This window comes from Chamaea fasciata, unplaced genomic scaffold, assembly GCF_029207755.1.
Source record: "Chamaea fasciata isolate MVZ Bird 193981 ecotype frontalis unplaced genomic scaffold, bChaFas1.0.hap1 SCAF_25, whole genome shotgun sequence".
NCBI lineage: Eukaryota > Metazoa > Chordata > Aves > Passeriformes > Sylviidae > Chamaea > Chamaea fasciata.
Genome location: NW_027094110.1, coordinates 5,432,049 through 5,456,290, shown reverse-complemented (window position 1 = coordinate 5,456,290; position 24,242 = coordinate 5,432,049). Strand labels below are relative to the sequence as shown.

Genomic DNA, 24,242 nt, shown 5'->3' with positions numbered 1-24,242 from the left:
CGAGCCCAGCCTGAGACCGAGCCCAGCCTGAGACCGAACCCAGCCTGAGACCCGACCCAGCCTGAGACCTGACCCAGCCTGAGACCTGACCCAGCCTGAGACCCAACCCAGCCTGAGACCTGACCCAGCCTGAGACCGAGCCCAGCCTGAGACCTGACCCAGCCTGAGGCCGAACCCAGCCTGAGACCTGACCCAGCCTGAGACCTGACCCAGCCTGAGACCCAACCCAGCCTGAGACCTGACCCAGCCTGAGACCGAGCCCAGCCTGAGACCTGACCCAGCCTGAGACCTGACCCAGCCTGAGACCCGACCCAGCCTGAGACCTGACCCAGCCTGAGACCGAGCCCAGCCTGAGACCGAGCCCAGCCTGAGACCTGACCCAGCCTGAGGCCGAACCCAGCCTGAGACCTGACCCAGCCTGAGACCGAACCCAGCCTGAGACCCGACCCAGCCTGAGACCCAACCCAGCCTGAGACCTGACCCAGCCTGAGACCGAGCCCAGCCTGAGACCTGACCCAGCCTGAGACCGAGCCCAGCCTGAGACCCGACCCAGCCTGAGACCTGACCCAGCCTGAGACCGAGCCCAGCCTGAGACCGAGCCCAGCCTGAGACCTGACCCAGCCTGAGGCCGAACCCAGCCTGAGACCTGACCCAGCCTGAGACCGAACCCAGCCTGAGACCCGACCCAGCCTGAGACCTGACCCAGCCTGAGACCGTACCCAGCCTGAGACCCGACCCAGCCTGAGACCTGACCCAGCCTGAGACCGAGCCCAGCCTGAGACCCGACCCAGCCTGAGACCTGACCCAGCCTGAGACCGAGCCCAGGCTGAGACCCGACCCAGCCTGAGACCGAACCCAGCCTGAGACCTGACCCAGCCTGAGACCGAGCCCAGCCTGAGACCGAGCCCAGCCTGAGACCGAACCCAGCCTGAGACCTGACCCAGCCTGAGACCCGACCCAGCCTGAGACCAAGCCCAGCCTGAGACCTGACCCAGCCTGAGACCTGACCCAGCCTGAGACCCGACCCAGCCTGAGACCCGACCCAGCCTGAGACCGAGCCCAGCCTGAGACCCAACCCAGCCTGAGACCTGACCCAGCCTGAGACCTGACCCAGCCTGAGACCGAGCCCAGCCTGAGACCGAACCCAGCCTGAGACCTGACCCAGCCTGAGACCGAACCCAGCCTGAGACCCGACCCAGCCGCTCGGAGCTCGTGTTCCACAGGCGTGGAGGCGTTTGGCATCCCGGCTGTGTCTGGTCTTTCAGGCAGCAGCAGCCTCTGCCCTGCTGTGGGGAGAGGGTGCTCCCCAGAGGGGCGACAGGGTGCCAGGGTGACAAGGTGATAAGGTGACAGGGTGACAGGGTGACAGGGGTCCCTCAGGTCCCACTGCAGAGCGCTGGGAAGCGCTGCGCTCGCCCTTCCCTCCCCCACCCCGCTGCGCTCCCTGACCCAGGCAGGTGCAGAGGGGGAGCGGCGTTTGCAGCCCCATCGCTGCCTTTTGGCACCGGAGCCCCTACCAGAATCAAAGAGCTTTTCAAAGCAAACCTTAAACTCCTTTAATCGCCAGCGAGAGCTCCTCCCACACACATCTAAGGGCCATGAGCTCAGTGTTTTCGTTGCCCCGGGCAGATTTATGAGTTTATTCTTCAAGAAAGGGCGGGAGAGAGGGGAGGCTGTGGCATATTGCTTAGCCTGGGGGGCGGGCAGGGAGCAGAGGGGGGAGCGAGCCTTGGCGGTGGAAGGACGCTGCAGAGAGCCGGGCTCCGCCGCGGCTCTCGGGGGTAGAGGAGAGGAAAAGCGGGATGGGGCTGGGCCGGCTGGAGCCCGGGGCATGTGGCCGACCAGTAGCAGCTCGCTCCATCCCCCCGGGCCGGCTCCGGGAGGGAGCAGCGCCCGCTCCTCGGCGGCGGGGACGGCAGCGGGGCATCCCTCAAAGCCCGAGCGGAGCGACCGCGCTCCCCCAGTCCCAGCCGGGTGTCCTGGGAGCGGCTTGCAGGGCGGAGGAGGAGGGAGGAAGGAGGCGTGCTGGCAGTCGCACACGGCTGTCCAGCCCAGGCACAGCCGCAGCTCCGTGCACATTGGCTTTATCCGCCCCATGCTGCCTTCCCTGTGCGCTCTCCGGCCGCACACCTGCTCCGGTCCTGCCAGGGAGCGCAGAGCTTGCTGCCAGCAGTGCAGCAAGTGCAGCAAAGGTTTGGCTGCTGCCTCTCCTGCAGAGTGACCTGGGCACCGGCTGGTGGCTTTGGGATGGGGCAGATCCTGCATCTCCCGCGCTGCACCTCCCCTCGTGCAGGAGTCGAATTCAACGATTCTCGTGGGTTCCCTTCCCTTCCAGCTCAGAAGATCCCACGGTTCTGTGGCACTCCGAAAGCGCCCCACCAAGGATCAGACATCTGCTCACAGCCAGATGTGAGCACACCAGCCCCGCAAGAGATGCCGCTCTCCTTTTGAACTGAGATCCTGGGGAGGTCTTCGCCGTGCTGGCGCTGCAGGCACAGCTCTCTGCATTGTCACCTGCAGCACTGCCTCTTGTGGCTGGAAGGGCTTGAGGGATGGAACCCTCCGTTCACTCCAGAGAGCGCAGCATCCCACAAATCCCAACAGTACCCACACCGGGAAAACAGCAGCCAAGTAAAGTGAACAATGCTGGACCCAAAGCGCTTCTACCCCATGACATCAAGAGCAGAAAGGGAGCAGAGCCTATGGCAGAAAAGGGAGCTGAAGCAGCAGGAGGAAATGGGAAGAGATGCCACGAAACACTAGAAATTCAGAGACTTCTGAACTTCCTTTCCCTTGAACATAGAACAAAGAGCCAGCATGCCAGTATTTAATATAGAACAAAAAGATTTAATAAACTGTGTTTTAAAAACAGCAAAATGCTTTGCTTTGATAACCCTGAAGTCCTGCATTGTGAATATTAATTGGCTTATGGGCAAATGTAACACCAGCAGGTGAAAATATGTAAATGGAAATTTTTTTTAGAAGGACATCATGAAGTGAAAACATTGAAATAATCTCTCCTAATTGAACTTGTTACTACATTTCTATGCAGTCCCATGAACACTGTCCATTTTCATTAAGCTTTTCTTTTTCAATTAAATGAGATATTGCTTGGAAGACCATCCTACCAAACATGCTCTTCAGGCAGCTCTAGGACTGACTTCACTATTAAGGCAGGCTGAGAGGTCTGAGGCTCAGCCTGGAGAAGAGAAGGCCTGGGTAGACCTTAGAACCTCTTCTAGTGCCTAAAGAGGCTTAAAGAAAAGAGGGAGAGCAACTTTTTACATGGGCAGATAGTGAGAGGATAAGGGAGAATGGCTTCTCACAGACAGAGGGCAGATTTAGATTGTATGTTCATAAGAAATGCTCCCCTGTGAGGGTGGTGAGGCCCTGGCACAGGGTACCCAGAGAAGCTGTGGCTGCCCCTGGATCCCTGGAGGTGTTTGGGGTCAGGTTGCACAGGGTTTGGAGCAACCTGGGGTAGTGGAAGGTGGAATGAGATGATCTTTAAGGTCCCTTCCAACCCAAACTATTCTGTGGCTCTATGATTAATGGTCCTGCAATTCTGGCTTTGCTCTGAGCACTCCCACCCACCCCTTGCTCCCTCCACCCCCTGCTCTGGGCTCCCTCACCACTATTTTGTCTGCTTGCTGTGGAGTCTTTTCACTGCTCTGCCCTGAGCCTCGATTCCAGACACACAACCGTGAAGCATCTGCAGAATCATCCTCATCATCCTCAGTGCAGGGATGAAGGCACTGAACACTGCTGTGGGCCAAGGGACCAGGGCATTTCAGCTCTTGCTGGGCTAGGAGTTCCACCTTCCCCAGAGGACACAAAAGGCCATTTGGAAATACTTGCTCCGGAGCTGAGCTGTTTCCTTGTTGCTGTTCAGTTTCTCTCGCAAGCTGTGCTGATCCCAGATTTTCTCCGTTTGGTTTTCTCCTCCTTGCAGGCTGGGGAGCACAGGACAGGAATTACTGTTTCTGCTTAGTGCTCATCTGCCTGCTCCAGAGGGAAACACCAGCCAGAGCCTTGGATTCAATGCCAACAGCTCTCCCTGAAATCTGGGGCTCGGGCAGGTCTTGGTTTGGACCAGCCCATTTGGGTATCCCAAAGTGTTGTCATGCAGGAGTGCTGGGAGATGCTCCCCCCTGGAGCCTTCACAGCAACATGCCAGCAAAAAGCCACTGTCACCCACGGGAGACCCTGAGATTGCAACTGAGGTGCTGTGTTGGAATCCTGGAAGCTGAGAATTTTGGGTTTTCTCTTCTGACACACACTGACCCTCAAGCAAACACTACATTTGACCTGAGGCTGTGGAACAGGGTTCCAGACCTGAGTGATAGCACTGGAATTGTGGGTGTGTAGTTTGAATGGAGGTGTGTAGTATCACAGGGTAGAAAACTTACAGTTTAAGATTTTAGTATATAGTAATATATATAAAGCAAGATGGAGGATTCAGGGTGTAGGCAAAGCCCTTCTTCTTTCACCTTCTTCTTCATGGGTTTGGGTGGTATTTTGTAATTGGGTGAAAAAATCTGCATTGTGGACCACAGGTGGTTGGTTATTGGGTTAAAAGTAAAAATAATTTAAGTGTCATCTCATAATTGGACAATTTGTGCTTAAAAGACCTCGGAAAGAGTTAGAGACAGCCATTTTTCACCTTGTTACATAGAACTCACAACTTGTGAGACTGTGCTATAGATAGGAATTAATAAACATCCGAGCCTGAACATGAAAACTGTGTCTCCCAAGCTTTAATCCCACCTCTAACAACAGGAGAAAAAAGAAGATAACGAACCCACAGTGCTGGGCAATTGGACTGGAATCCAGGTGGCCTGCTCTTAAAATCTTTGAGATCCTGCTGGCAAGGATTCACTAAGGATGCAGAGATCACCTGTGACTCTATGAAGTGCCTGTGTGGGGTCAGCAGATGGACTTTGTAGAGTCCCTTTGAGGGAGCCCAAATCCCTGAAAGTGGGAAACCCTTGTTAGCCCTGATATTTTAGATGTGGGGGGAAACAAAGTTGCTCAAAGTCGATAAATGGTGAATATAAACCTGTGAATCCACTGCAATGTGCGGAGCCCAGCTTTTCAAGTGCCCCTCACCAACTTTATCTCCCTCATCCACAACCCCAAGCCTATAAAAACATTTCCTGTTGCTCCTGCTTTGCTTGCCCTTCTCCCAGGCATTCTGGGCATTCCTGAGGATGAGACTGTGGACTTTGGACTGTACAGGGCAGGAACGGCACTTCCCATTAGTCTGCCAGCAGGAAAGAAGGCCAAGCAGAGAACAGCCCCGTGTCTGCTGGCCAGCTGAGAGTAATAGCATTTGGTAGTCCTGGACTCTATCGTGGCCTGAGAAGTGGAAGGGTCTGGGGGTGAGTCTGAACCTTTGTGGTGTGTTTGGGTGGGCTCCTGTGGTGACCATGGCATGAAGAAGAAGCTGTAGATGGGCCCTGACACCGGGCAAGCATCAGGCACAGGATGGTGACCCACTGGTCTGTGCAAAATCACCTGGAGCAGGAGGTAGCATTGGGAGGCCCCAGGAAAGAGTTAATTTACACTTTGCATTGGGAATTTGTGCTCTCTGCAGTTTTGGCTGCTCCCTCTTTCTCCCTAGGCTGTGTGAGAGTCCCAAAGGCACACAGGGGTCCCTGTCACCCCTGCAGGAACCCCCAGCTCCTTGGAAGCCCTAATTTCACCCCTTCAGCCCCAACACCCAGAGCTGTCCTGTCTGCCCAGGCTTCTAGAGAGCAGCCACACATCCTGTCCCCCCCACTGGTGTCCCAGCTCCTGTGGCAGCCCTTGGGGTGCTCCCCATCTCAGAGGGTTGTGGTGTCTGTCCTTACATTGAGGGTGCTGCAAGGGGCAGAGGTTGCACATGGGAAAGGGATTTGGGCTGAGGGGGGCTGCCTTCAGCACTACTGCTCGTGTTGCCCCAGGCACCAGCTATGCACTGAACCTCCAAACCTGCTGCCTCACCTACCTGCAGCTCTGTGGATCTTTAGAAAATGCAAACATTGAGGAAAAGGCATCTTTCCCTCACTCTGCCTGATGCTGGATCCAGCACTGTGTGACCTGGGAAGTGTCTGCTCAGCTTCAAAGCATCCCTGTCTCCTGCACATCCCTGTCAGGGGTCTTGTGGCACCTGGCTCCAGAGGGCAACTCAGAGGAGAGGAGTGGGTGATACAGGGCCCCAGACTCCCAGTGGGGTGCTAAATTCCAGGCAGTGTCTCAAAATGTCTCTGCAAGGTGAGAACAGCCCTGAAGGCTCCTGCTCCCATTCTCCTCAAAGGAAACAGTGTGGGGAATGAGAAGCTTTCAGTCTGGGAAGCCTCACGAGATACTTGCTGGTATCTGGGAGCAGCCAGGACCTGCTGCTTTTCTCTCTCCCCAGCTCCTGCTGGGACAGCAACAGCCTGAGAGCCTCCTCAGCTGCGTCCTGCCCCAGGTCTCTGCTGTTTCCCAGGACAGAGAACAGCACTGCAGGCTGTGCCTGGCTCCACAGCGAGGTGTGCAGGGGCCTGGGACAGGAACACAGCAGGCACTGGGGCTCCTGGGGATGGGGCACAGAGTAGCAGAACTGCCTGACCCCTCTGTGAAGCTGGGGTGACCTGAGACCCTTCGGAAGGGGGGGATGGCTCCTCCAGCTGAGCTTTGAGCCATGGAGCTACTGGAGTCTGGCGCCCTCCAGGTTTGTGTCCTTCATCTTCATCTCTTCCCCTGCAGTATCTCCATTCCCCATCTCCCACAGAGCCGTGCCCCCACTCTGCCCGTGTCCCACACACTGCTCACACCAGTAGGTTTGATCAGTCTTCACCAAAAAAAGGAGGAATGGAGGAGTGTTACTGCTCTCTTTGACTATTGACTGGAAGGGTGTAGAGAAGCTGCAGCCAACGTCTTAGGAGTTGTGCAGTGGAAGGATGAGAGGTAATAGGCACAAGATGAACCATAGGAATTTGCAATTTGATATTAGGAAAAACGGGATAGTAAAAAACTGGGAAAAAGGTGAGGGAATCTTGGAGACACTCCTAAGATTATCCAGTAGGTTTACCTGCTGGACAAGATCCTGACCAGCCTCACATGATGGACCTGTTTGAATGTGGATGAGAGACCTCCAGAAGTGTCTTCCAGCCTAGGATATCTGGGCAATCCTTCCAGTGCCTCCCCATGTCCCTGTATTCCAGGCTGGGGGTAAGGCACTGCAAGGTGTGTCACATCCCTCCAGACCTGTGCAGGGTGTGGGTGTGTGTGCTCCCTGGCCAGCTGATGTCTGCTCTAGCCCTGGAACTACTGCTGTTGCTTTTCCATCCCAAGGTGTCCTCTGCTGAGACAGACTTGCCATTTCTTTCCTGCAAGTGACAGTTGGACAAGCCAGCATGTCCCTGGGAGGGACCTGGCAGGCACAAGAAACACGGTGTCATTTTCTTTTTGGTGTGAGAGGAGCAGCCTTGGCAAATTGAGAGCATTACTTCAGCCTCAGCACTGCCACCTAGACCCCTTGCAGGGGCTGGTAGCCCGATCCATGGGGCTGGGGGGCTCAGGATGCTATCCTAGGGCAGGGGCTGCACTGAGCACCTGCACCCAACCGTGGGCATCCTCCTGGTGACAGCCACGGGGACAGCTGGGGACTGAACTACACCAGCCCATGAGATGCAACATTTGCCCTGGGGAGTCTGAGGTGGGGCTACTCCACCAGGTCACTTGCAGGGTGTGCAATGGTGCCAGGGATCACAGCTAAGATTATATTTTAAGCACCAAGAAGCTTCTCCCATTTTCCCATCCTCCTCTGAACCCCTCTGCACAGCCCCTCTCTGCTGCAGAGGAATCTTCCCCTATGCAGCTCCACTCCCTTGACCCCCAGCTTGCTGCTGTCCTTTCCAGGGAGCTCCAGTAGCTCCAGCCACCTCTGCTGCAGCCCCAGATCAACTCTCTGACACACACGGAGGGACAGAGATGTGACACAGGACTGGCACTGGCACCTCAGCTAAACGGGAAATCTCTCCCGTCTCCTTATGCACAGCTGCAATTCCAGCAGCGATGTCTCCACTGAAAACACTTGGCTTTGGAAGGGTGGGATCAGGGTCAAGTTCAGAGAGGTGCAGGGGTGAGCAAGGACAGGATTCCTGCAGGGAGACAGGCACTGTGGAGGCGCAGCGCCCTCAGGATGGGGCATGGACACCAGCTCATTAGTGGTCAGGCAGTGTCTAATCAAGGGTGATTACGAGGATCCTTTATTTTGCTCTGGAGGAAGTCCTGCTCTCCACAGTGCCAGTGACTTGTTGAGAAGACAGGGCACGGAGCAAAGAAGCTGGAAAGTTTTGCAAGCTGCTGCCCTCCAGCTCCATGCTCCTGCTGCCATTCCAGGGCTCCCTCTTCAGCCCTTGGAGCTCTCCAAAGCGATCCAGCATTTCTTTACATATTTTAATGTGGAGTTTACGCCTGTATTCCCATCTTAAATCTCAAGATCTTAAATCTCACTCCAATATCCATACTTCCTACAAAATTTATGCTGGTTTGCTTTGACAAACCAGCCCTGGCTGCACACTTGTGCCGGGGAAGGTAACCACACATAACTTGCTAACAGCATTGACAAGAGCAAGGAGAAAACCCAACTCTCCAGTCCTCCTCCAGTCATCCCCAGTTCGTCCTGACTTTTCTACCTCCGTCGCATCTGTTTGGTCCTCTCACTGGCCGGGTTTAATGGAGAAGCACCGAACGGGTTGGTTTTCCCCAAAGAGGGAGGGAAGAAAACTGAGGCCCCCTCCAACACCCCCCGGGCCCGCCCCAGGCACGGTGCAGCCCGAGGGTCCCTCCAGCCGGGCTGGGGAGGAGGGCTCTGCCCGTGCAAAGGGAGCCACTGTCACTGGAGCCACCGTGTGAGCCCACGGGAGAGCGGGGACGGTGCAGACACGGGGCATCAGGGGCTGGTACCGACACAGGGAACGGGGACGGCACAGACACGGGAGATGCGGGCTGGCACAAACACGGGGAGCGGAGCCGCAGCCAAGGGACCGCACCAGCGCCATCCCGAAATGCTGGGTGCCCCAGGGCTGGCCCGAGGATCCAGTCCCGGTGAAATCCAGGGCTCTGCCTGCAGCCGTATCAGTCACCTGCCGCACCCGCACCGGGCCGGGAGCACCGGCAAGCATCCACTGGGGTCCTTGCACAGGGATCCGTGTCCCAGGGCTCTGCGGCCCTGCTCCAACCAACGTGGCCAGAGTAAACGCTGCACTGAGCTCCGGGAACACCGAAATGTCCCTGGGTTCATGCGGGCAGCTCTGCAGCTCCCAGCCCAGGGGACAGTTCCGTGGGGTTGACCTGCAGAGTCCTCTCTGCAGAGTGGCAGCCACGGGTGCCCCATCCTGTGATACCTCAGGGTGAAGCGGGTGCCTGAGGGGGCTGCCCCCTGTCCCCAAAGAAGCCTCAGTGCTGCAGTGTTCTGCATTCTCCCACATGGTCCTGTGACTTTTCACTCGTGGGCAGCAGGCTCCAAACCAGGCCCCAGGAACAGTTCTGTGCAGTCACACCTCGCGTACCAAGTGGTTCCATCTCCCAGAGGAAATACAGCCTGCATTACACATTTCTCTCATCTTTCATGGTCTCCAGTGAGCATCGTCCTTTCCTGTCTCATTTCTCTCCCACCTAACCCAGTGCAGCTCTGGCCATCCAGTGGCTGCCACAAGACTGTGCTGCTCAAGCGAGCGGGAGGAGCAGAGGAGCCCTCGTCCAGCTGTGGCAGCTTCCCCCTGGCTGTGCAAAGCCCTTCCTGGGGCACCCTCTGGCTGCTTTGCTCCGACAGCTGAGCACCTGCGTCTCAGCACAATCCAGGGACGTGGGAAAACCAACACCGTGGTCTGTGTATGCCACCCCCAGACACGAGCCCCTCTCAGCAGCGAGCACAGCACGAACATCCCCAGCACTGTCTGAGGCTGCCAGTACACACGGCTTCCCTTGGCAGTGCCCTGGCATTCCGAGCTGGGAATGCCACAGTCCTTCCCAGCCTGGCTGCCAAACTGCTGCGGCTCGTGGCTGCAGCGCTGCTTATAAACCCAGGAAGCATCTTCCTCAGGGATAACTTTTCTCCCTGAGAGGGATGTTTCCTCTCCTGGTTAAACCCTGGGATTTTTCCACAGCCGTTTATCAGGATCCTCAGTCATCACCAGTGTGATGGCACTGAGACCACCTCTGGGGCTAGAAATGAGCACAGCAGTGTCTGTCAATGAACTCTATGTGGTATTAACATCAGAAGGGGTATGGCAGATAATAAAGAATTTTTAAATAAAATTAGTACATAAATAATCACAACACTTACCAGCCCCCCAGACCTCTTACAAGGCTTTAATACTCATTTTAAAAAGACAGCTCGGACACTGCTGGTGGCAAAGCTCTGTGTTATTGCAGCTATTGAAATGCTTGACAGAAGGATCCCAGAGCAGTTTGCGCTAATTGCTGTGTAAAAATACTCCATTATGTGCTCAGACAATCAAAATCGACCCAGCAAGTCAGTTCCCCCGGTCCGCTGCAATCACGGAGCAGAGCACAACATCGCAGTATAAACAGCGCTTGCAGAGGGGCGCGGGAGGAGGGGAGCTTGGCAGGTCCTGCCCGAAGAGCTGCCTTTTTGTTGTTGTTGTTGTTTTGCTTGGTTTCTAATTTCCACAGGAAATTTAATTTCGGGAATATGTGGCACTAACTTCCAAGCCGGAGGAAAGCTGCGGCTGTTGAAGGGGTCCGGGGAGAGCGTCGCAAAAGAAGCAGCAAGGGCTGTACTTACAGGTAAGCGGTGAGAGGGCTCAGGTTGGCAGGGACCTCCGAAAGCCCCAGCTCGGAGCAATCCACCGAGAGCATGATGCCATCCTGTTCGCAGTGGCACTGGGGCGGGCAGGAGGGCGCAGCACCCGGCTCCACGGGCAGCGCCCGGCAGCGGGCACAGGACGCCAGGAGGATGGCCCAGAAGAGGAGCGTGCCCATCCTGGCCCTGGCCGCCGGCCGGCTGCGGGGCTCGGCGGGGCGCGGCGGAGCGGTCCCGGCGCCGGGCACGCAGCGGGCACGGGAGCTCCGGCAGGTCCCACTGTGGTGAGGATGCAGCCTGGCAAGGGGAGGCATTGCTGAATGATCTTGGTTATTGGGTTTCAAGGGCTGGGCAGGGGCGTGAGACACTCCAATGGGAGGAGTTAAGCTTTCTGCTTTTTCCCTCTCTCTCTCTCTCTCTCTCTCTTAGAGCTGGCAGGAATTTCATTCAAAGGGAAGAAAGGGGAAAAAAAAAAAAAGCCGAAAGAAACCTCAACAAATAAAGACCTGTTCATAGCTCCAGGACCCAGGCTTATTTTGTAACCGTGTTTCTGTGAGATAGCAGGGCAGGGGAAGGCAGAGTTGGCTCCAGCAGGGCAGAGGAGTACAAGTAGTGAGGCAGGAGTACCCAGCCGGCACTTCAAGGGCTCCAGACTTCGGGACGCTGAAATATAACCCCAGATAAAGGACTCTGTGTCTGTGCTGGCTGCTAAACTCAGCTGGGACTGGAAAGTCAGGGTGCAGCTGGGGAGAAGGGACTGAGGAGCTCAGGACAAGCCCTTTGCTGGGAGCGACCATGCCCAAGGCTGGCTGTCTGTCCGTCCTGAGCTCCAGCCCTCACTCTCCAGCAGCCCTGTTGCTCTCTCCTTGCACCAGGCAGGGGCTGGGGGAGGTGGAGCAGCAGTGCCAGGCTCCATGGTGGGACATGGTGCTCCTGTTAGTTTTGCCCAGATCAAGAGCATGTGCAAGCTCTGTTTGAGGAGCTGCCCAGCCCTGATGCCAGGAGCAGGGGCTGAGTTGCTTCAAGAGCTCTTTCTAACCCTGGGTAGAGTGCCAAAGTAGAGGAATTGTCCATTGAGTGGGGGCTTGAATCCTTGTCAACTGGAACTGTGTCATGGTCTGGCTTAGCAGGGGACACTGCCTAGCCCAGGGCCTCAGAGTGTCCTGGAACATGTGGGATGTGCATCACAACAGGATTCTGTATCAAGCAGCTACCGACTTCTGGGGCAGCAGAAACACCTGCTTAGCAAAGGGTGCTGGACCTGTGAAAGGAGAAGGCTGCAATGGACAGCTCTGTGTCCTCTCTCATGACAGCCACTGGCTGCTCAGTGTCACTGATGCCCTCAGATGGGGTGACTGCTGTGATCCCATGGCAGTGCTTTGAGGGATAGGGGTGAGCCTGGCCCCACAGCTTGAACCACACTGAGTCTCTGTATAGAGCCAAGAATCTTCTCTGCAACAAGGACAGCAGCTGAACATGGTCTCACACTGGAGACAGACAGCTCTCCGTGGGGCTTTGGGTGGATTTGGACTCCTGGTTTGTTCCTCCCTCTGCCTCCCTCACACCCATGAATGGAAGAAGTGAATGAGGCAGAGAAAGAAGTGCCCGGGTTTGGGTGGCTGCAAAGTCCACCCAAAAAGTCACCCCTCCCCCTGTGACCATGCTATGGCAATGTGCCACGTGGCCAAGGCACAGTCTGAGAGATGCTTTCACAGCCCTGCTTCCTCTGAATGGGCCTTTCCTTCTGGCATAAGAGTTTCCTGATTGATATCCCCATTACCACAGGATAAAAGAGGTGGAAGTGTTACCTGGAGTCAGGAAGGTGAACCAGAACCAGTTCTGGTTCTGGGAGACTTAAACAGCTCCAGCTCACTGGGGCTGGGGTGCATTGACACCTGTGAGTCAGAGCAGGCATCTTGTCCCCAAAAAGGTGCTCAGGATGGAGTTCAGGGTTTGGGGCTGATGCACAGACTCTGGCTGAGGGCTCCTGGCTGGGGTGATGCTGGGTCTGAAACTACTGCCCTTTCAAAGTGCATTCAGATCCCACGGTTTCAGGACTCCCTGTGATTGCTGCAGTCTTTGGAAACATAATCACTGAGGGCAGAGGAGTGAGAGGATTTCAGTCTGGGAGCAGGAACTGGTTTAATTGGAATTAAGCCGCTTCCATCATGACCAGTGCTGGGGATGTCAATAATTAAACATTTTCAATGTCTTTTGACAGCTCTAAATGTAAAACACTGCTTGGTGGGGAGACAGGGAGCCGTCCTCAGAGGGGTGAGTCCCTGGGGTTCCCCAGCACGCTTCCCTCCAGCTCTGACATGGGATGTTAGCAGGGCCTGGAATGGCTGGACATGCTCTGACAGCAGCCAGGAATTTGAAGTCAGTCTGGGGAAAGTGACAGGCCTGTCACTCCTGGCTGCAGCAGCAGCTCTTATCTGTGGTTCCTGTTCCTCTCCCTCAGCCTCAGCAGCCAATGCCAACAACATCAGCACCTCTTGGCAATTCCTCGCTCAGCAAATGGTCCTCAGGAACACAGGGCTCTGGCTGATTGCAGTATCAATACAATTCTTGCAAAAAAAAAAAAAAATCACACTGAAGAGGTTCCTATTCAAAACTCATTCAGCAGACGTGGGGGTATTTCCTCAGGAAGGTACTGACTGCAATTTTCACACTTTTTTGGATCAGCATGTCCTGACATTGGAGAGCTTTTCTCCATGTGCCTCACTTTGACTTCTCTGTTTGCTTTTTATCGCAGGCTGGCTGTGGTGGTTCATATCCATGTCTTATTTCATTGAGAACGTATAACAGCTGCCAACAATCAAAGTGTCACATACTCCAGCGTGTCACCCGGCTCCTGGCAAAACTAAGAGTCTGGACACCAAGTTGCTCGGATCAGAGAGCTTTGATGCCCCCGTGGTAAACCTGGAATTTCTGACTAAGTCCCTCAGGGGTGGGAGTGTCATTTTCAGCCCTCTCTGGCTGAACCTGCAGCTCGGGGGGAGCAGTGTGAGCCGTGCCATTGCTGCGGGCACCGGAGCTCCGGGTCCAGCGCGGCGCTGCGCAGGGCGGCGGATGCTCCGGCAGCTCAGCCGCGTTTGTGTGTTGTCCTCTAGCGGCAGGCTGCGGTCTGCGAGGGGAGCGCGGCTCCGCAGCCACCCTGCTCCCTGCAGGGCTCCCGCAGCCTCCTTCTGCTTTTAAAGGATGGAGCTGAGACTGTCGGGGCCAAACACTGGGGGATTTGGCTGAGTGTGATTCCTGATAACTTCTCCAAGTTAGCAGCATTTCCCAAATTACTGAATTATCTTATGGTGTGGGTGAAGATGCTTCTGTTTTGCTTTCCCATAGTCTTCTCTCTACTTGCCTGAGGAATGCCTACAATACACTGAGACAGCACAAGAGGTGTGGAAACTTTGATGAAAGACAGCCAGGCACTGCTAAAACACCTACAGAGAACCAATACATCTTTAACAGCCACAAGCCCGAGGCCTTACAATTCGGCTGCAATTTGATTTTAGAAAAGATTGAAAGTATACTCTTCGGTACAGTACTAACACACCATCATTTTTATTGTTAACTTGTAAAAAAATAGCAAAAAATTTAAAATGCTGAATAGTGCTGAATAGTACCGCTGGAATTCCGGGGTAGTTATTGTGAACCTGTTAATGGATTAATCCATGCAAAATTTTAAAATATTTTAAAATAAATTTTATTTTTTTGTCACCTGCCACCTCTCAGTGGCAGGTGACATCTCAGGTGATGCTTCTTCTGTTGCCTCCACACTAATAGGTCTTCCTACATCTTGCTTAAAAGCAAGAATTGAAAAAAAACCCCAAAAAACCCAAAAAAACCCCCACAAAAAACCCCCACAAACCCCAAAAAACCAAACCAAACCAAACAAAAAAAAAACCCCAAAAAATCCCCAAAAAAACACCCCTTGGGGAAAATTAGAACATAGCCTAAGTGGAGAACAAGGTCCAGTTCTTGTGAGCTGCAAGCAAAGCCATGGCCTCAGCTGGCCAGGGGCACAGAGGGGCCAGGGGTGGTGGGAGTGGGCTGCATTCCTCACACCAGTACATGCTCCAAGCAGGTCTGACCCTGGATTGCAGCCTTGCACCTGAGGAGATCCAGGACTTCGTGTACCAGCACTGGCCAGATCCTCTCTGTGGGCCAGAAGTGAGATTCCAAACAGCCTGTGGCCCGAGGATTGTGCCTGGCAGGATTTTCTGGGGCTGGTGGCATTCAAAGGCTGCCAGAATTGCTGTGGAGCTCCAGCTGGGGCAGGGCTGCAGCAACACGCTGATGACAAGCACTGATGTCCCCTCCTGCAGAGTCACAAGGTCTCTGTGGGCCCTGATGGAACAACTTTGCTGGGCCTTGGCTTTGTCACTCAGCAGTGCTCTCCCTGCAGAGTGGAGGGAGGTGATGTTGCTCCTCCAAAGGTGGGTCCAATGCCCTGGGCATCCAGCTGAGGTCCTTCCTGAGCTGGGAAACTGGCGATGCCAGCTGAGCCAAGGAGCTGGAGGCTGTTAGTGCCTGTCCTCAGCAGGGGCCTGACGTGGGGCCCCCGGAACAAACCACAAAGGTCCCTCCTGCCCTGCTCCCATGGGGCAACTGCTTTTGCCTTTTTTTTATTTCCTTCCAGATTTTATAGGGTTCTGGACCAAGCCAGTAGGATCCCAGTTTGACTGCTGATCTTCAAGGACAGCCAGTCCATCCTGCAGGCCTGGATGGTGCTGGCTCTGTTTCCCTGTCAAGGTTCCAGGAGGGATTGACGCTGTGCCACACACTGGGGAGGACAGCTGCCAGTCCCTCCCTCCAGAAGGGCTTGCAGGGACAGGAGAGGATGCAGAGAGCCTTAGACAGGATCACAGGGCACAGGGATACCAGAGAAAAAATAACCGTCACCAGGACTGGGCCATATGTGCTGTGGCATTCACTCATCCACCTCATCTGACATCTCTGTGAGGGGACACTCACTCCTGGGACACGGTCTCTCTTGTGAGTAAGGCTCAGACTTGCCATCCCTGGTGTCATGGGTTGCAGTGCAGGATGTAACCAGCAGTGTGTATTCTATTGCAATCTGTTAAAACCAGCTGGGGAGGTGTTTTTCTTTATCTCCTCCAAGACCCATCCTCCCTCAGGGGCATATCTGCTGTTAATGGGCCATCGAGGCTCACTGCATGGCTGATAAAATTACATCATTCCATTGGGAGATGCTCCACCCAGGGGGAGGAGCCCAGCATTCCTGCCTGGGTAAAACCTGAGATCCAGAACACCAGGGCAGCCTGTTTGCGCTGGATTCCCAGAGGAAGAACTGACCCATCTCAGCACCACTGGACCCTTCGACAGGATCATCTCTGCTCCAACAGAACCACATCTGTCACTGCAGGAGGACTTGATTGGACTGCTCCCAACACCCTGACCAACAGGTTGTATTCTGACTCTGTCAGTGTTTTTCTTTTTTGTTTGTTTGCTTTTTCGTACTACTACATTTTGTATTTTTAATATTCCTAGTAAAGTTCTGTTATTCCTATTCCCATATCTTTGTCAGAAAGCCCCTTAATTTCAAAATTATAGTAATTCAGGAGGGAGGGGGTTTACATTCTCCATTCCAAGGGAGGCTCTGGCTTTCCCTGGCAGACACCTATCTTTCCAAATTGAGCCACCTGGCTCCTCTTGTAGCTGATGCTTTAGGTTCTAGGTGGAGCAGGTTGTGATCCAAACCAGCAGAGATGGAGCAGGATCCAGGAGTCTGGTAGTTCAGATGTGTCTGTGAGCCCAGCCATTCCCTGTGTAGACATCCAAGGTCAGGGGCAGAGGCAAAGGCCAGAGGAATGTTCCTGGTGACCCCACTACCATCAGGGCCATCCAAAGGCTGGAGTGGCACTGTCAGGTTTTGCGTGAGTCTGGGCCCAGCAAGGACTCCCAGAGGCTTTCCAAAATGAAACAGCAAACACTTGCAAACAATCAGAAGGTCCCAGTGCCCAGCCTGTGGCTCCAGCAGGGGAAGGAGAGGGACAGGTGCCCATGCTCCTGACAGTGCCTGTGAAGTCACATGGAGAAAGGATGGTTCCAGCCTGATGCCCAGGGCACAGAGCAGCACAATCTTCAGATGCAATTTAACCCCTGTTGCAGTGTACTCTTTGGGAGTGGAGCTGGAGCCTAGACCCCAATAAGCCTCTTGGGTGGAAAGGCCACTTGGGGAAACTCAGGCAAAGCAGTCAGCTCACACACCCACACACGCCTCATGGCCGGCTCAGCCAGGAGAGGCAGAAGGCCTTGGCACTAGATCAGCTCCAGCCAGGTTTATTACCAGGAGCCGAAGGGAAACCCAGAGCCAGAAGGGCTGAGCATGTGCAGGTCTCAGGCCTGAGTATGAGGTTCAGCAGCCAAAGACCTTGAGGTATTGGGGTGGAGCAAGGGACAGGTAAGGTCAGTGTCCCACAGGGAAGACAGGGCCGGTCACCGCGTCCCACAGCCAACAGAGATGCAGAGGAAAGGAGAAACCAAGGGCCAGGGGCATTAGGGAGGGGGGAAACTGGGTAAACCATCGTGTGCAGAGCACCATTGGGAAGTCCCCTCTCCCAGGCTGGGCAGGGAACTATGGTCTGTCCTGCCAAGGCCAGACCCTGGGTATTATATCGAGGGGCTGCAGGGACTCCACAATCCCCTTGCTCTGGGAGGCACTGGTTGCAAAAAGGGGCAGACCTGTGGCTCCATGCCCTGCATAGAAGAGGGACAGAGGTGCAGAGCCAGGTAGGAGACCTGTTAGGTGGACCAGAGCCCTGGTGCAGTGTCCTACATGCTGGAAGACCTTTGCCTTCTTTTGGAGCACCTGCACCTCACCTGGGTCAGGGAGCCACAGCCATGGCAAGCCTTGCACGTGCAAGAAGGGTGTTGAGGAGGGACCCTCAGCTTCAGTACTACTCACCTGTCCCTGGAGGAATAAACTAAAACACAAGAAATTCCACCTCAACACGAGGAGGAACTTGTTCACATTTAGGGTGGCAGAGCACTGGAACAGTTTCCCAGGGAGGTTGTAGATTCTCCCTTTGGAGACATTCAAAACCCACCTGGACGCATCCCTGTGTCACTGCTCCAGGTGATCCTGCCTTGGCAGAAGGGTCAGACTGAGTGATCTCCAGAGGTCGCTTCCAACCCTGTGAATTCTGTGGATTCCCCTTCCACTTCAGACCTACCCTCAATCTGTGCTGGCCCCAGAACTTCTGCTCACCAGGAGGTGGCCAACATTAGAAGCTGATGATGGAGGTTACTGGAGATCCTGGGGGCATCTGGCTGCAGTCCTGCTGCTCCTAGTCTGGTACAGCTCAGGTGGAGGACACGGTGGGCTGTGAGCATTCCATGCCATGACTGGTGCCAGCACCTGATTTCATGGAGGTGTCCAGCTGGGTGAAATGGACTCCTTGTGGTGGGAGCAGGGGCCCATTACTGTGCTGTGCAAAGATGTGGAACAGCTGGACTCTGTGCCCTGTGGAGAGCACGGACCAGGTAAGAACCTGGGATAGAGGTTCAGTGCTGGAGAAACTGTGGGATCAAGGAGCTGTGGTGCTCCAGCAGCCACCATCAGGCTCCCATGGCTGTGCATCCCCAGCTCTGAGGGGTCCCTGTCTCCTGTCACTTGGCAATAGCAACCCAGTCTGCCCCTGCTGTGGCAGCCATGGAAAGGGGAGCAGGGAGTAGAAAGGAGGGGTCCAAACAGGCAAACTCTTGCTCATCTCCCATGTTTTGACCTCTGCACCAGGGCTGATGGAAGAGGGCAGTGACTGGATGCTGCTCATCTGGAACAGGATAAACATGAAGAACAACATGGCATGGCCCAGAACTCACTGGGCAGCCCAAGCCAGAGGCTTGTTTTGTTTTAGTGTTCTGTTGTCTTTCTCTCCCCCTCTGGCTTTCGTGGCTCTTGAGCTGCAGGGCTGGAAAATTATTCATCCAAACCGCAGCTCCCACAACACCCTCTGTAAGCATCTGTGGCTCCAGATTCCGCTGCAGCAGTGGGTGGGAGGTCATAAATTCATCATCGTCACCAGCTTGGCCTCCTGTCAGGCAGGACATGAAGCACAGAGCAGAGGGCTCTGTCACAGACAGTGTGGCTGTCACAGCCAGGGCATACTCACTGGGCAAAACCTGTTGGCCAGTTTGTGTGACAAATCCCTGTCCTCTGCCTGTCCTGGAGATGAGAAGCACCCACCATAGCTGCTGGGGAAGCTGTGCTTTAGCTGCAGATGTCAGCAGGTTCACCTTGGCTGCAGGGAACACCGTGCTGCTGTGTTAGCCAGAGGGTTGAGGGATCCCTCTCTCCTGGACTCATGGAAGCTCTGCAGACAGCACCAGGCCTCCCCTACCATGGTTTTAACTTCCTTCCACCATGGCTTTAACTTCCTTTTGTCTCAGGGCCAGTGCCCCGGGCAGCTCTGTGCCACCAGCTGTGGGTGACAGGGCATCAGCCCTGGGCCTTGTCCTGGGACTGCTTCTCTGTGCACAGTCACACAGGAGATCCAGGGGCACTTTCCCAAGGGACTGTGGGAGGTTCCTGGTGCCCTGCCCATCCATTGAGGAGGATGGACAGTCATGTGCTGTGCTGAGCTCCAGGATGAGAGCTGGTGTGGGGCAGGTGCCAGCAGAACTCACCCCACCCCTAGCTTGGTCACAGGCATCAGTGTGGCCCGGGCTGTGGCCATGAGGTTGTCCCATGTGGAGGACGTTCTGCTCTTCTCCATGAAAGCAATTCTGTCCCATTCTGAGGCCTCTCTCCTCTGCCATCAGCTGTGAGCCAGACCCAGAGCCCCTCCATACAGAACATGGCTTTGAGCAAAGCTCAAGCTGTGATGACTCTGAGCACCACAGGGTAGTTCTGATTGTGGGAAAACAGCACAGAGATGCTGAGGGGTTCCTGCCCCTCCTTATCCCTAGCAGTTGCCCATTTTGGAGGAGGAAGTCCTGGCTGGGCTGTGGGGACCCCCTGGTAGATGCACCTGGGAGCAAGGAAGGACTTGTCCCTGCAGAACCCTGGGCTGCTGAGGGGTGATGCAAAGCCAAGAGGGACATTGCCCACCCATGCAGGGGGACAACCAGCAGCACAAGTCCCACACACTGCCAGGCTGCCAGGCCCCAGAGAGCAAAACCCCTGGTCAGCCTTCTTCTGTGCCCCTCACAAGGCTCCTGCTAGCCCACGGCATGGTCACTGTCACTGTGACTGGTCCTGCTTGGCAGGTAGGGCAATCCACAGACCTTGAAAACCTCTGAGACAATGAGCATCAGGTATTTTGTCTTGTGTAGGGATATACAGGTGCAAAGGCTTGTCAGTGTTCAGTGTAGACTGCACACCTTGAACAAGAGCCTGATGCTAAACCCCAGCTCTAGACAGAGTTTGGAGATTAACCATCCTCTGGGGGTGCCCTGGCTGTCCCCCAGGAGTCCTTGGGGGTGCCCAGGCTGTCCCTTGGGGTGTCCTCACTGTCCCCTACGTGTCCCTGGGGGTGCCCTGGCTGTCCCCAAGGTGTCCTTAGGGGTGCCCTGGCTATCCCTGGGGGTGTCCTCACTGTCCCCTATGTGTCCCTGGGGGTGCCCTGGCTGTCCCATAGGTGTCCCTGTGGGTGTCCTGACTGTCCCCTACGTCTCCCTGGGGTGCCCTGGCTGTCCCTGGAGGTGCCCTGGTTGTTCCCTAGGTGTCCTTGGGGGTGCCCTGGCCGTCCCCTAGGTGTCCCTGGGGGTGCCCTGGTTGTCCCCTAGGGGTCCTGGGGGTGCCCTGGCTGTCCCCTCGGTGTCCCTGGGGGTGCCCTGGCAGTCCCTGGGGGGGCCCTGGCTGTCCCCTAGGTGTCCCTGGGGGTGCCCTGGCTCTCCCTGGGGGGGCCCTGGCTGTCCCCTAGGTGTCCCTGGGGGTGCCCTGGCTCTCCCTGGGGGGGCCCTGGCTGTCCCCTTGGTGTCCGTGGGGGTGCCCTGGCTGTCCCCTCGGTGTCCCAGGGTGTGCCCTGACTGTCCCTGGGGGTGCCCTGGCTGTCCCCTCGGTGTCCTTGGGAGTCCCCTGGATGTCCCTGGGGGTGCCCTGGCTGTCCCCTACATGTCTCTGGGGGTGCCCTGGCTGTCCCTGGGGTGTTCTGACTGTCCCCTACATGTCCCTGGGGGTGCCCTGGCTGTCCCTGGGGGTATCCTGACTGTCCCTTACGTTTCCCTGGGTGTCCCCTAGGTGTCCCTGGGGGTGCCCTGGTTGTCCCCTAGGTGTCCCTGGGGGTGTCCTGGCAGTCCCTGGGGGTGCCCTGGCTGTCCCCTTGGTGTCCCTGGGGGTGCCCTGGCTGTCCCCTGGCTGTGCCTGGGGGTGCCCTGGCTGTCCCTGGGGGTGCCCTGGCTGTCCCTGGGGATATCCTGACTGTGCCCTACGTTTCCCTGGGTGTCCCCTAGGTGTCCCTGGGGGTGTCCTCACTGTCTCCTACGTGTCCCTGGGGGTGCCGTGGGTGTCCCCTACGTGTCCCTGGGGGTGCCCTGGCTGTCCCGCTGGTGTCCCTGGGGGTGCCCTGGCTGTCCCCTAGGCGTCCCTGGGGGTGCCCTGTCACTTGGGGTGCCGTAGCTGTCCCCTCGGAGTCCCTGGGTGTGCCCCGGCTTTCCCCTAGGTGTCTCTGGGGGTGCCCTGGCTATCCCAGTGGGTGCCCAAGGACACCTAGCACCCCCAGGGACACTTAGGGAAGAGCCAGGGCACTCCCTGGGACACCGAGGGGACAGCCAGGGCACCCCCAGGGACACGTAGGCGACAGCCAGGGCACCCCCAGGGACACCTAGGGCACCCCCAGGGCCACCTAGGGGACAGCCAGGGCACCCCCAATGACACCTAGGGGACAGCCAGGGCACCCCCTGGGACACTGAGGGGAGAGCCAGGGCACCCGCAGGGACACCCAGGGGACAGCCAGGGCGCCCCCAGGGACACCTTGGGGACAGCCAGGGCACCCCCAGGGACAGCCAGGGCACCCACAGGGACACCTAGGGGACAGCCAGAGACACCAAGGGGACAGCCAGGGCACCCCAGTGACATTTAGGGGACAGCCAGGGACAGCTGGGGGACAACCAGGGCGCCACCAGGGACAGCCAGGGCAACCCCTGGGACACCTAGGGGACACCCAGGGCTCCCACAGGGAAGAAACAGGTGTGAGAAGTGAGATTTTTGCTGGAGAGGTGCTGCTGGGAAGAAAGGATGGAGTAAATCTGCTGCGGGGATGTGCGATGAAGAATTCAGCGTCAGGGGAGGGCAGTATTTATAAACTGTCTCCATATTTCCCTGTATCTCTGGGTGTTTGGATTTAGCCTGGGATTGTCAGCTAAGTCATAAACAAGCCAACCAGGCTCCTGAACTCTCAATGAATGCTTGAAACACTTCCACAGAAAGATAAGTTAGCAACGATTCCAAAGGAAAAATTGTAAATGGAGGGTAACGATTGCAGGGGGATTTCCTTGGGGATTATGACCCTCACACATACGGAATTTAGGAGGTAGAATCCCAGTTTCAGCCTTGGGCACGTGCAGGAGAAGAGGGGTCGTTATCCCTAGCAAGGAAAGCCCGGTGCCCCAGCGCGTCAGGTGCGGACAACGAATTCTCCGGGGATGAGCACAAGTCCCCTCTTCCCGTGCCCCGACACTCGGACTGGCAGCAGCTGCAGGTGAGAGCTGTCACAGGATGGTGAGGAGACAGAGCAGCCCCAGGTGTGACCGTCAGGATGAGGAGGGCAGCAGAGCCGCCACAAGTGTGAGCTGTAAAGGATAATGAGGGGCCGGTTCTAGCCGGGGGCGGTTTAATAGAGGAGCCCGAGTTCACTTTGGCATCGGGCCGTGAGGAGCTCAGCGTGGTTTCTGCGGTGGTGGGAAAGCTTCTTACAGTGCCTGCAGGAGCACGTGGGTGTGGGGGGTTTCTTTGTGCCGGACAGCAGGAGCAGGTAAGCCAGCATGGGTTTGTAGGGGAGATTTTTTTTTTCTTTGCAGCTTTGTCTTACTAATTTCTCTGTGGTGCTCCCAGGAAATAAAAGGAGTTATGGAGACAAAAGGAGTTCAAATTCAGTGAAGAAACTCTTCTTCTGTGGTTGTCAGTGTTCAAACTGGAGAAAACTTCTTTCCACCTAGACTTTTAATGACTTGTGGTATTTCTGTGTGGTTTTTATTAAGTATTATGCTCTTGGGTGGTGTGTAGTGTTTTGTTTGATTTTTGATGTTACATGTAATTTGGTTTTTGAGTGAGGATAATTTTGTTGGGGGGGTTGTTTGTATTTGAGGTAGGATTAATTTAAGTAGCTTTTTTTGCTAGACTTCTGATACGTGTTATTGGGGTTTTGTGTATGATATGTAGGGATTCAGGTTGGGTAGGGCTAGTTTTTTCTGTTTAGTGATTTATTTTTAATGATTTATTGTGTAGCTTTATTTTGTTTGTCGATGGTGTATGGTGAGGGATATGGTTTCTTTATTTCGTGTTAGGTTTTGTAGTTTACATGTTGGTCAGAGTATTTTTGAACTGAGTTTTGTTGAATTGTTTTTGGTGAGATACAGTGTTTTTCGAGGGTATGTTTTCTAAGGTTTACAATGGTGTAATTGGCTGTAGTGTGAGATGTAAAGGAGGTTTTTATTTATTTGGTGGTGGTTCTTATTATGGTGAGTGTGTAGTATTTGTTTTGATGGGTTTGGGGTAGTGTGATGTAGCTAATTTATTAGGGTTTTCTAATATTTATAATTCAATTATTGTTTATTGTATTATAGGGATTTATTAACTTGTTTGGTTTTAGTATATGTTCTATAATTATGGAAAATTTGGGAGATGCTGTTTATAGTTGAATGGATCTTTTAGTTTTAGGATTGAGGGGGTTCTGGGTATATATTTTGAAGGTTTTTTGAGGGGATTGGGCATGGGGATTATTTTTATTATATTTGGTAGTTGGATTTATAGTAATAAGAGTTGGCTTTTTTTGCTGCATTATTTTTTGTCTTTTCTTTTCTAGTATTCACATATTTGTGTGGTCAGGGTAGTGGTGTTTCTGGTGCAGCTGTAAGCCTCCGTTATTGTTTGTGTGTTTTAGGTGGTCCACTGGTATTACAGGGAGACCCCCTCACTGACCGGCCAACAGATCTGCTGAGATTGTACATCAGCATTTGGTTTTCTCTATGGTACCTGACTAAGAGACAGCAGCCCGGTGACAGCAAGGAATTCCCAGAGGCAGAGCTGGCCTTCTTTGGCACACAATGTGGATTCACCTCATGCCTGAACATCCCAAGGATAAGTGAAGGGCTCGGAGCCTCAGAGGGGATGAAAGTGGAGTGTGGGGTCAGGGGTCACCGGGAGAGGTTTTTCCGTCAGATTTGGAGATGGGGATGTCCAAGATGTGACCCTTGAGGCCACAGAAAGGAAAGATCTCACAGCGCTGTGGTGCACAGGGCAGAGCAGTCCCAGGGCACA

The 24,242-nt window shown here is 55.1% G+C and overlaps 1 protein-coding gene across 1 annotated transcript in view; it reads right to left on the bottom strand.

The window, feature by feature from the left end:
- Nucleotides 1-11,112, bottom strand: part of LGR6 (leucine rich repeat containing G protein-coupled receptor 6) — a 147,313-nt gene extending 136,201 nt beyond the window's left edge. The window contains exon 1 of the mRNA XM_066203761.1: nt 10,781-11,112. Coding sequence (XP_066059858.1) covers nt 10,781-11,112 — 332 coding nt within the window. The remainder of the gene's footprint in view (nt 1-10,780) is intronic.
- Nucleotides 11,113-24,242: the final 13,130 nt, after the last annotated feature.